This window comes from Nerophis ophidion, linkage group LG24, assembly GCF_033978795.1.
Source record: "Nerophis ophidion isolate RoL-2023_Sa linkage group LG24, RoL_Noph_v1.0, whole genome shotgun sequence".
Classification (NCBI taxonomy): domain Eukaryota; kingdom Metazoa; phylum Chordata; class Actinopteri; order Syngnathiformes; family Syngnathidae; genus Nerophis; species Nerophis ophidion.
The window spans coordinates 24,485,812-24,498,117 of record NC_084634.1 but is presented as its reverse complement, the minus strand read 5'-3'; the positions used below and the strand labels follow the sequence as shown (position 1 = coordinate 24,498,117).

The window sequence follows — 12,306 nt, the reverse complement described above, 5'->3', positions numbered from 1 at the left end:
TCATCTTAGTGACATCATGCACAAAAGTGCACTAATAGCTTGTTTTAAAATGTCTCTGACAATCTTGCACTTTCTGTTTTGAAAGGACATGAGGGGTTAATAACTGTTTAATAAATACATGAATGCTTAATAACTGTTTAATAAATAAAGTTTTGGTCAATTGACTTAGATGTGATTTCCCTCTCTGCATGAAAGTTTAAAATGAGCTTATATTATTGCAGTATGAACAAGAATGTTTAAATGTAGACACATAAAATCATCATACTGGTGTGATTATATGCATCAAGTGTTCATTGAAGGTTAAGGCAAAATATCGAGATATATATCGTGTATCGTGACATGGCCTAAAATATTGAGATATTAAAAAAAGGCCATATCGCCCAGCCCTAGTTGCACATTTGTTATATTTAGTTTTTTTTATTTTATTCCTACAATCCTACACTTTAGTTTGTACGTGTTGTTTCCGTACATCCAAATAGGGAACAGGTAGGGGAAAAAAAGATGAGCGTGGTGAAGGACTTTGGTCCGTTAGAAAAAATCCAAAAACCTGCCAAACTGTCGAGGTGATTTTTCCTGTTATATCCACTATTTATTCGTTCTCCGCAGCTTTTACTTTGTAGACTCTGCTCTCTTTGTTCAATATAAACAATACATATTAGCGTTAATGTGAGTTGTTAGGCGTTCCATAACTTAGGTCATGTTGACAATGAATCAACATTGCCTCTACTGGTCACAGTGAGGTAGTGCTTTCTAGTTAGCCTAAATCAAACGATTGAATGGATTAGTCCTTTTATGAAACCTATCCCGATCTAGTTCACAACTAATTTTTCGGCAGTGAGGACAATATGTGGCCAGGTTTTTTTTAAACTAGTTTGGTGTGGGAGAGCCCTGACCTCAATCCCATCGTGGGATGTAATAGAGTAGAGCGAGTACGCCAGCAGGCCCTGACATCCAACGTCCCTGACCTCAGACTACATAAATTCTCTTCCGGATAAATTGACCAAAAATCCTAGAATCGTAATTCAAAATCTTTTAGTCTCCCCAGAAAAGTGGAATTGGTTAAGCTGTAAAGGGTGCACCATATTTTCACTTCCTGAATGTGTAATACCCAAGTGCCTTGATAGTATCTCTGTCCCAATACAGTGCACCTTTAATGTAACGTGATATTGTCCCGACGATGACAAAAATACAAATCGAGCCTGACCTCGCTAAGTAATAATGGGAAGGGTAATTATATCTAAGATGCTTTCAAAGTTAAAATGGGAAGCAGACCTTGCACAGCAAATGCGCCTACATGTTGGTGTCAGGAGACCGATGCAGTGCGGGCTAGCAGTTACAGCTAACGTCCATCTGATAATAATAGTTTGCTCGCCATGGGAGTGGGATGAGTCGTAAGCTAGCGAGAGACAGATACCTCCTAACAGCTGGGGCAAGATGACTTTTATATAACTTCTACTGCATCGAGCCTGTTTACATTCACAGCTCCTGCTAGACTCTAGTACAGTAATAGCCTGGCCTTCCATTGAGGACTGATTAAAGTGTTTGTATTGATTTCTGGATTAGTAAGCATTAGCTTTTAAACCTATTTTTATGAAAACGGCACAAACGTAGGCCTTGAACTAGGGCTGGGCCTTTTTTTAATATCTCGATATTTTAGGCCAGTGGTTCTCAACCTTTTTTCAGTGATGTTCCCCCTGTGAAAATTTTTTTAATTCTGGTACCCCCTAATCAGAGCAAAGCATTTTTGGTAGAAAAAAAGATATAAAGAAGTAAAATACAGCACAGTCATCAGTTTCTGATTTATGAACTTGTATAACAGTGCAAAATATTGCTCATCTGTTGTGAAGTGAATGTGAAGTGAATTATATTTATATAGCGCTTTTTCTCTAGTGACTCAAAGCGCTTTACAGAGTGAAACCCAATATCTAAGTTACATTCAAACCAGTGTGGGTGGCACTGGGAGCAGGTGGGTCAAGTGTCTTGCCCAAGGACACAACGGCAGTGACTAGGTTGGCAGAAGCGGGAATTGAACCTGCAACCCTCAAGTTGCTGGCACAGCCGCTCTACCAACCGAGCCAAACCGCCCTGTTGTGGTCTTTCTTGAACTATTTGGAAAATAAGATATAAAAATAACCAAAAACAAAATAAACAAGTGATTCAATTATAAATAAAGGTTTTCTACACATAGATGTAATCATCAATTTAAAGTGCGCTCTTTGGGGATTGTAATCCATCTGGATTCATGAACTTAATTCTAAAAATGTTTTCACAAAAAAAGAAATCTTTAACATCAATATTTATGGAACATGTCCACAAAAAATCTAGCTGTCAACACTGAACTTACATTCCTATTTTGTTAAAAGTATTATTCAATGAATACATTCATAAAGGATTTTTGAATTGTTGCTAGTTTTAGAATATTTTTAAAAAATCCCACATACCCCTTGGCATACCTCCAAGTACCCCCAGGGGTACACATACCCCCATTTGAGAACCACTGTTTTTGGCCATATCGCGATACATAATATATATCTTGATATTTTGCCTTAGCCTTAAATTAACACTTGGTACATATAATCACACCAGTAGGTTGATTCTATGTGTTGGCATTAAAACATTCTTGTTCATACTGCATTAATATATGCTAATTTTTAACTTTCATGCAGAGAAGTATGTCACAACTCAGTGGATTGACCAAAACTGTATTTATTAAACAGTTATTAAGTAGTGGCACAAACCTTCATGTCATCTCCAAAACAGAAAGTGCAAGATTGTCAGAGACATTTTAAAACAAGCTATTTGTGCACTTTTGTGCATGATGCCACTTAGATGAAATATCAAAACAACACTAAATTGAAGTGCACTTTTTGTACAGGACGCCACTACAGTAGTTTAAAACAAATAAAATGCACTTTTTTGCATGATATCACAAAAGATATTTCAATAACTGTCAAATAAAAATGAGCTGCATAATAGGAAATCAAATAGTATTCGTCCTTCGCTATGTGGTAGGTTACTGCGGACATTACCTTCTTTTTTTGTTGACATTTTTGTTTGTTGATCTGGAAATGTTTGCTTCGGCATTTTGATGGTGTGGGTGTGTGGCACCGAATGGACATGTTGACATGCGGAGTAAGCACTCTTTATTCTCTAGTAGGTGACTTTTCAAATGATGTTACATATTAGAAGTAATGCTTCTTTTTGTAGCAACGCTTTTGCCCCACACTTGACAAATTACGGTTGTCTGTTCGACATATTCCCACTTGAAGCCAAACGACCGCCAGATGATGGACCGACTGCTGTTTTTCTTGGGAATTAATCCTTCCTTCATTTGTTACCAGATTCACACCTTCTTCCTCTCGTATTACCACTCGCACGGCTCTGCTATCATCACAGCTGACGTTACCCATGCTGCTACTTCTCTGCTCCGCGAGGGCATGTGACATATGTAAGAAGGTGCACTTGCTGTCTGTGAGAACAAGAGACAGGAAAGCGTGAGAAGACCCTGTAATGTAATGCAAGCAGCTAAAAGCAATTGCGTAAGAACTCGAATATCACAATATAGTAATTTTCTATATCGCACAGAGACAAAGCCGCAATATATCGAGTATATCGATATATCGCCCAGCCCTACCTTGAACTTCACTTCCAATCACACAAGTGGAAAAGAATAACATTGGTTGTTATTGCACTACAAGTGACACTTATGCACATTCCTATTAATAATATTGAGTGTTGCGAAACCACAAAAAAGGCTAAGAAAAAACAAACCTCAAATTCTGGTCAATGCTTTTGGTGCTTACTGGCACAAGATCTCGCAAATGCAAGTTTTGCTGACGGCGATTTTGAATTGTGAGGTGTCATGTGCGATTTTAGAGACAGAATTTATGGTTTGATGTTTCAATCAACGTATTTTTTTTTTTTCAGCCTGTCCTCAAGGTGAATCACTTTTAATTGAACATTTGCTCTCAAGGACACACTGAAGCGGTTACCTTGCACCACTGAACACATTACACTTGCACTTGACTGACGGATTAAAACTGAAATATGTGTGCGTGTGTGTGTGTGAGAGAGAGAGAGAGAGAGAGAGAGAGAGAGATTGACTGAAAGGAGGAATCCTTTTGTCAGAAAGAAACATGAGGTCTCCTGGGAAGCTTCTAAATCCTCTCTGGAATGTGTGTATGGACAAGGGGTGTGACTAAGGGCATGGCTTAGCTTGTCACCATATTTATACAAGGGATGCCAATATATACATATGTGTTTATATGTATATGTAGAGTACTGTATATATGTGTGTGTGCTTCTTGCTTTGCGTTTCTACCTTTCCTTTATGTCATTTTTACAAATGTTTGCAGTTCCTTAACAGTTTACTGGAAATATATGCTAGAGGATTTAGGTCACATTCACACAGTCACACAGTCACACAATTTCCATGGATTAAAAACATATGACTGTCATCAAGTGAGAAATTCTTAGGAATACTTTGTCATGATAAACTATCAGACTCAAAATTCCTTTCTGCTTCAACCAAGTTCGGAAAAGCGTGGAATGTCCGATATCTGCACGGTCATGTTTTATTGCATGTCTGTCATGCAGGATGGTGATGGCGGAGGGGGCCCGGGGAGAGAGAGGTAGGGGGGATCCAATGGCTACCGTAGGACCAGGCGGAAGGGAGATCCTGGTGGAGCTTAGTGAGTGATCTTTTACCATATTCCTCTTTGGCATTTTTTATAGATATTCTTTCACCGCTGTGATATTGTGGGTCATTACAGTTTGATGAATAAGTCCAACAGTGTTATCACTGTTCTCTCTTATGTGTCCCAGGGGAGCAGAACCTTGATGCCATTTGTCTCTCAACGTATCGAACGGCCTGCAAGCTGAGATTCATTCAGAAGAGATGCAACTGTGAGTTAAGGACTAATATTTTACTGACCCAGATTAGAAGGAAGCTTCTCTTCCTGTCATATATACACATTAATTACCCAGAGAGAAACAGCTGTGACACAACGACCTGCATGATTACTTAGCACCGTCGTAGTTGGAATGTTAAGAACATTTAATTATCCTAAATAAATAAACAAACAATACAAATTAAATGGACTCTGTCTTGATAAGCAAAAATTGCACATCAAATTATATTGAAAACCTTAAAGTGTAGTTTTTACCCAAGTTGGAAAAACTGGCTTGTTTTTTTTTTTCTTTTTTGTTGCCATCACTTTCCAACAATCTGGGCATTCTTGTCAATTGTCGGTTTAAAGCAAATATTTTCCTACAATGAGGTGAAGTGAATTGTATTTGTATAGCGCTTTTTCTCTAGTGACTCAAAGCGCTTTACATAGTGAAACCCAATATCTAAGTTACATTCAAACCAGAGTGGGTGGCACTGGGAGCAGGTGGGTAAAGTGTCTTGCCCATGGACACAACGGCAGTGATTAGGATGGCAGAAGCGGGAATCGAACCTGCAACCCTCAAGTTGCTGACACGGCCACTCTACCAACCAAGCTATACCTGGGACATTTGGCTTTGAAATCCAATTTTTGTTCCTTTAATTTGTTACTTTGCCGGTCTTTTCACAAGCAAGTAGCAACTTGCGACGCTCTGTCGCTGTTGGAAACAAGCAGTCCCGCCTCTACACACAGAGACAAAGATTGTTGATGATTGACAAGAGGGTTCAATCCCTTTATTTAAATCCGTTATTGAACAAACGCACCAAGGCGGTCCGAGCGATGCACAGCGTGGAACCTCTTTCACCCTGTTTGAAAGCAAGAGATGGAGAAAACAGACTTGGCAATTTATTAATGCCAGCAAAATGATCGTGTTAATTTGCCTTTATTGTTGGATTAATTGGCTTATTGGTTATCAGCCCAGGCTTACAACTTTTGCAAAAAACCATTGCTCTTATTCATCCCTGAGTAATTAGTTTAGTAATAGTTTATTTTTTAACATGCATAAAATAACACTATGGTACATCACATATTTACAGTTTCACATTTCAACATGTCCAAAAAGTTGAAGAGAGAAGCATATTCTCAAATTGCAACACAGAAAAACAGATAACTGATTGAATCAATAAAAATCAATGTAGTTTACATGAACAGATTGTAAATTGCAGTTTGCATGATTTGCTGAATATATACAGGTAAAATCGAAAACAACAATTTAATATTGTGTAAAAGTCCATTAATTTGAGCATTTTAACTTCTAATGTGTAACTAATATGTGATATAAACAAGGCCCACAAACTCAAATATCTCAAGCTTTTATCTGTCATAATTTTGATGATCATGGTTTACAGTATTTGAAAACTGTAAATTTCCTGACATTTTTTATTCGGGGTAATAATAGGCTGTAGTGTAATCCATTTTTATCAAAAATATGTCAAAATAAGGTTTGAAATACCTTGAGTTGCATGTTATGAGCCTATGTCATACATTAGTTTCACATAATTGTAAGTATAAACGAACCTCTGCACGATATTAAAATGTTTTGAGTTTCACCTGTAATTGATGATAAACTGTCTCATTTATCAGTAAAATTCAAGATGTTTATCAGAATTTTTCTTTTTTGTACTATAACACTTTTGAACAGTTATAATTGAATCATATGTTTTTGTTTTGTGTTAATGACAAGGATGCATTCCCTCAGTCAAAAATATTGATTTGGCTACTTTCCATGTAAAAAAACAGATCAAAATTAAGTGAAAACTAAGACTAGTCATGGCGTATTTGATTGTACAGTCATTGTGTCCCGGCACTATTTTTTCCAGCTTGGACACATTGTACCTAAATGTAAACATGTGTCACCACTATTTGACACCACCTGATTTCGATTGCAGTGCACCTCATCGACATATACAACGTGATCGAGGCGGTGCGCGACGCTGGTCTGAACGCCGTGGAACTGAATGCCGGCATTTCTGTGACCAGGCTGGAGAATCTGGTGTCCTCCCTGTTCAACCAGCTGAGCAAGCGCCTGCCCACCACACACCCAATCAATCCACGAGAGAGTACTCTCCTGTTTGTCCAGTTCATACTTGCTGCCATTGAGAGGTACATGGAAAAAAAGCGGTTCCTTATCCAAATTTGAGAGGCCTGTACACATCCAGTATTTGTCATGTGTTGTTTCTATTTATTTCTATTTTTTAGCGAGCCAGATGGCAGACTGACTGTGCTATCAGTGAAAGCAATTTTGTCTGTGTTGTGTGGAGGAAAACTAGTGGACAAGCTCCGCTGTAAGTATCAGCAGACACCAAAAAGAAGGATTAAGGTGGCTTGGAGCCTATTTGGCCACACTGTCTGTAAGGGCCACACTCATAACTATGGCTGCAACGGTTATGGATTTTGACTGTTTCACGATTAATTTCACAACATTGTAAAATTACATTGACATTCCTTATAGATTTTAATTTGTTATTTGAAAAAAAACATTTATCTAATAATAACATTATAAATACAGTGCAAAATAATTAATATAAATATCCATCCATCCATCCATCTTCTTCCGCTTATCCGAGGTCGGGTCACGGGGGCAGCAGCCTAAGCAGAGAAGCCCAGACTTCCCTGGCCCCAGCCATTTCATCCAGTTCCTCCCGGGGGATCCCGAGGCGTTCCCAGGCTAGCCGGTAGACATAGTCTTCCCAACGGGTCCTGGGTCTTCCCCATGGCCTCCTACTGGTCGGATGTGCCCGAAACACCTCCCTAGGGAGGTGTTCGGGTGGCATCCTGACCAGATGCCCGAACCACCTCATCTGGCTCCTCTTGATGTGGAGGAGCAGCGGCTTTACTTTGAGCTGCTCCCGGATGACAGAGCTTCTCACCCTATCTCTAAGGGAGAGGAGGAAGCTCATTTTGGCCGTTTGTACCCGTGATCTTGTCCTTTCGGTCATAACCCAAAGCTCATGACCATAGGTGAGGATGGGAACGAAGATCGACCGGTAAATGGAGAGTTTTGCCTTCCTGCTCAGCTCCTTTTTCACCACAACGGATCGATACAGCTTCCGCATTACTGAAGACGCCTCACCGTTTCGCCTGTCGATCTCACATTTCACTCTTCCCTCACTCGTAAACAAGACTCTGAGGTACTTGAACTCCTCCAATTGGGGCAAGATCTCCTCCCCAACCTGGAGATGGAACTCAATTTTTATTACGGTGTCCCGTAGTGCGTGGAAAGTCGCCTAATAAGTCAAATGTATTATCATTATTATTATTATTATGATTGAATGACAATATGTATTATTATTTATATATATATACTGTATATTAATAGGATCCAGCAATCCTGAAAGGTACAAGCGGTTGAAAATCGATGGATGGATGGATAATAATTAATAAATAAATTGATAATTTTATGGACAACATAAGACAAAGTTTAACTATACTATTCCCCCAGAGGGAAATGTTACTCCGTTTACTAGGTGATAAACCCAAGTGTTATTGTCCTCAACTGTCAACTATGCCTATTAATTCATTTCTAATAATATAATATGCTGTGTTGTTAACTGGCATGCACATCATTAAATTCCCCTAAGTGCTGTTATTTTTTTACGAGCTCCTGATGTAATGTTAGTGTTCTACTCCTGCTATATTAGCTAACAATGCCCATAGTTGATTCAATATAGACAAGAATAAGCAATCTTTAATGTTAAATGATTGGTGAATGACAGGACTACCTACCTGTTGCTGTTTGTTTACTCTGAACGGACTAAGGTGCTAAAGGTGGGAAAAAAAGATAAATTCTCATACTGTATGCATCACGATTAGAATGTGGAAGATTCTGAATCGTTGGACAAACGTCCAAATATGGATTTTTAATGTATGGTAAATAAAGTAGTTTTAAAATGCAGCATTAACGCTAATGTTTTCAAAATGTTCATTGTAGCATTGGTCCTAACTAACAATAGGAGAACAAATAGCTGACATTATTTTGATGTTATGTGTTAGCTGGGTTAGCGCAGAGCTGCAGACACATGGAGGAGGGAAGGAAAGACAAATGAAAAATGAATGTAAAGTATTGAAACAAGAAACAAGACAATTCTTTGTACACTTCAACTGATGGCTAATATGAACCGTGTTACAGCAGATATTACCTAGTTAAGAAGAAGAAATTGGCAAGTAGATTAATTAGTCTGGAGAGACAATTATATTCATAAAGTGCGACCGCCGGCCGGCAGCACTTTTGGCCTTAGATATGTATGAGTAGATAGATGACACACGCCTTTGAGCTGCACGTTTATGGCGACTGGGGCCAAAGTGTCTGTGCATTCTGTGTTTATTTAATTTTTTACTTATTTGGCCACTACACTCTTCCATATATATAAATTATATATAAATATCTTTGCTGTACTCACTGACATTCAAAAAACGAAAATGGCACAATACTACATGTAAGTAGCCAAAGTAGTAGCATTTTGTAGACATATAATTAATATTAATAATAATTAAATGTAATACATTTAGAATACATAATAATGATATACAACATTTTATAAGTATACAATTCAATAGCTAACTAAAGCTGTTAAATAATCCAAAGGTAGCCCCTGAATCATAATGGTAATTAAATCGTGAGTTGCGCAATAATTCCCACCTCCCAAAACTAATGATTATGGGGGACTCGTTTATATTTAACTTTTCACCAACTCAATTCTTTAATTGAATTTAATTAATTTTTTAGGTATATGAAATGATCCCACAAAGCATTTGTTTGGGTGGTAACAGTTCCCTGCCTTGTCCTGCTGCCATTTTTAGGATAATGTAGCATACCAGCATGTTTTTGTGTCCACCGTCGGTGTAACTTTGTTTTCGTTCCGTGCAGGTTGTGCCAAAAATAACGTACGAAAATTAAATAATGTTCGTTTATAGCGAGTGAGGAGGTCTGAAACGTGGGACGTAGTAGAGCCTTTGGAATTAAATAACCGTGCCATTTATAGTCCTGGTTAATAGTAAAACCGGTTAATAGATAGATAGATAGTACTTTATTGATTCCTTCAGGAGAGTTCCCTCAAAAAAAAAAATAGTTGCATACTTACTCATAGCTGGCTTATTCCTTGAATTAACCGCCATTACCGTGGGAATGTTTGGTTCTGATGTTCCTCAAGCCCCTTTTTGTATAATTTACATGCTTGTCCTGTTCTCTCTGGGTGCTCCAGTTTACTTTGTGCATGTAGGATAGGATAGGATAGTTCTTTATTGTCATTGCACAAGTACAACGAAACTTTGTTTTCAGCACAAACCTGTTCAAGATTATACAAACAAACAGTGTACAGGGTTACAGAACAAGAACGCTGATGGTTCGCCATAAGGCGCCCCGTAAAAGATGGGAAAAAGGTAAACGCTGGGGAAGGATGAGTAAAAAAATACAATCCAGACTTGGCTCCTAAGGGGGCCCAGTCTGGAGTGGGAAAAAACCTCCATAGCAAAGCACATATACATATTACAACATACATCTCGAAATATCTAGCAACAGAGGGAAAGTAGTTCAAGGTCATGGTGGTAGGCTGCAGCTCCCAGGCGCTGACCATCCATTTATCACCCCTATGGGATTTGCGTTGAGGGCGGTGGGTTGGGGAGGGGTGTATGTGTGGCGTATATTTTTGTGGATGTCTGTGTGCGTGTGTGTGTGTAAGCCCGTAGTGTGTCTCTGTTCCGCGGCCTTGGTGTATTGCAGTCGCTAGTCCAAAATCAACAACAGGTGTGTGTCCATGAGAGACAAGAAGGGAGTTTGTTGTGTCTTCGCTGCCTTGTCCTTAGGGAGAGTCTCGAAGCCAGGGAAACAATCCAAGTTAGAATGATTTTTATGTGGGTGAAAAATCCTTCTAACTTGGATTGTTTCCCTGTCAGGTCAATGTCCGGTCAATCCAGACTCTAAATTGCATCGATAGAATTTAAAAGTGCATGATGATATACACGGTATACATAAGTGTCATCTTGTAGCAAGCATACAGTATGTTACTACTGCTGCTGTTGTTGTGTGTGTTTGCAGATGTGTTTTCTCAAGTGTCAGACTCTGGCGGCGTGATGGTCCTGTCCAAATTTGACAATTTTCTAAGAGAGGCTCTCAAATCGACTTACGCTGTGCACGAACGACCCTCCTTCGGCTACACGAACAACATGGCTCGCTCTTGTTTCCCACAACATGTGAGCTCAGGCATCGCATCCGTTGTTGTGATATGTGTGTGTACTCCTTACTTGTTTTTCTGATGAGGTTGCTTGTTCTCGTTGATGTAGAAGAGGGTGATGATCAACATGTTCCTGGATATTGCAGCAGATCCCCCTCCATGTCTTGTCTGGCTGCCCCTAATGCATCGTCTTGCCACCGTGGAACATGGTAAATATTCACTAATGCATTGTTTTTTGGTATCATTTGCTGTTCAGAATGTGCTCTTGTTTGATAGTACTTCCCTATGTACTAGGGGTGTAACGGTGCGTGTATTTGTATCGAACCGTTTCGGTACGGGGGTTTCGGTTCGGCACGCGGGCGTACCGAACAAGTTCGGAAGCAGAAGTCTTCACAAGCTGTTCTGCTTTATGCCTCTGTCTCTGCCTCATTGTCCTGCCCACACAACCATCTGATTGGTTACATACAAAGCCAATCAGCAGTGCGTATTCAGACCGATGTAACAGCCAATCAGCAGTGCGTATTCAGACTTCAGAACGATGTAGTCAATGCTTTAGCGTCGAGCAGATATTCGTCTAGCAGGGGAGGAGCGGACTCTACCCAAATTATACTAAACACTTCCCAGTCACAACTATTACAAACATCACTATGAGCCCGTTGACCTTCTAGAAACTTAAACTGCAGCTCAGCTAGCTCACAGTTCTGGCTTGAGATGAAGGCTAATTAGCTTTTAGCATAACGTTAGTTCATGAATAGCAGGGTCCATGCTACCACATGTTGATAAAAATACAACATTTACATAATAAAAGTCAACTATAGGCTTACCAAATGCTGTAATAAATTAAGCATGATGAGTTGGCATTAAACAGTTTCAATGGAAACTGTTTAATGTTAAACTTTTTATATGTAGAAGAAAGGTTTTTTCATTTTATTTAATCAAAGCAACAACTTGAGGCAGTTTAATGTGGATTAACGTGGGCAGAATTATTATAGTGTTACCAATGTTAAAAGGATAAAGCCATTGTTTACAAATTTGGTAAATAAATAACCCAAAAATGTATATTTTGTTGATTTCTCACTGTACCGAAAATGAACCGAACCGTGACCGCTAAATCGAGGTACGTACCGAACCGAAATGTTTGTGTACCGTTACAACCCTACTATGTACATTTGTAATTTTAGCTTTTAACC

At 39.0% G+C, this 12,306-nt stretch overlaps 1 protein-coding gene across 7 annotated transcripts in view; it reads left to right on the top strand.

Moving 5' to 3' along the window:
* LOC133542169 (dystrobrevin beta-like) overlaps positions 1-12,306 on the top strand; it is a 66,694-nt gene that overhangs the window by 15,262 nt on the left and 39,126 nt on the right. For all 7 annotated transcript variants that reach the window (XR_009804081.1, XM_061886052.1, XM_061886050.1 and 4 more), the window contains 6 exons: positions 4,597-4,691; positions 4,825-4,905; positions 6,836-7,049; positions 7,146-7,231; positions 10,981-11,135; positions 11,226-11,325. Coding sequence is in view for 6 of the 7 variants with exons in the window: in XM_061886052.1 (XP_061742036.1) it covers positions 4,598-4,691; positions 4,825-4,905; positions 6,836-7,049; positions 7,146-7,231; positions 10,981-11,135; positions 11,226-11,325 (730 nt within the window). In the remaining variant the exon portion in view is untranslated. The remainder of the gene's footprint in view (positions 1-4,596; positions 4,692-4,824; positions 4,906-6,835; positions 7,050-7,145; positions 7,232-10,980; positions 11,136-11,225; positions 11,326-12,306) is intronic.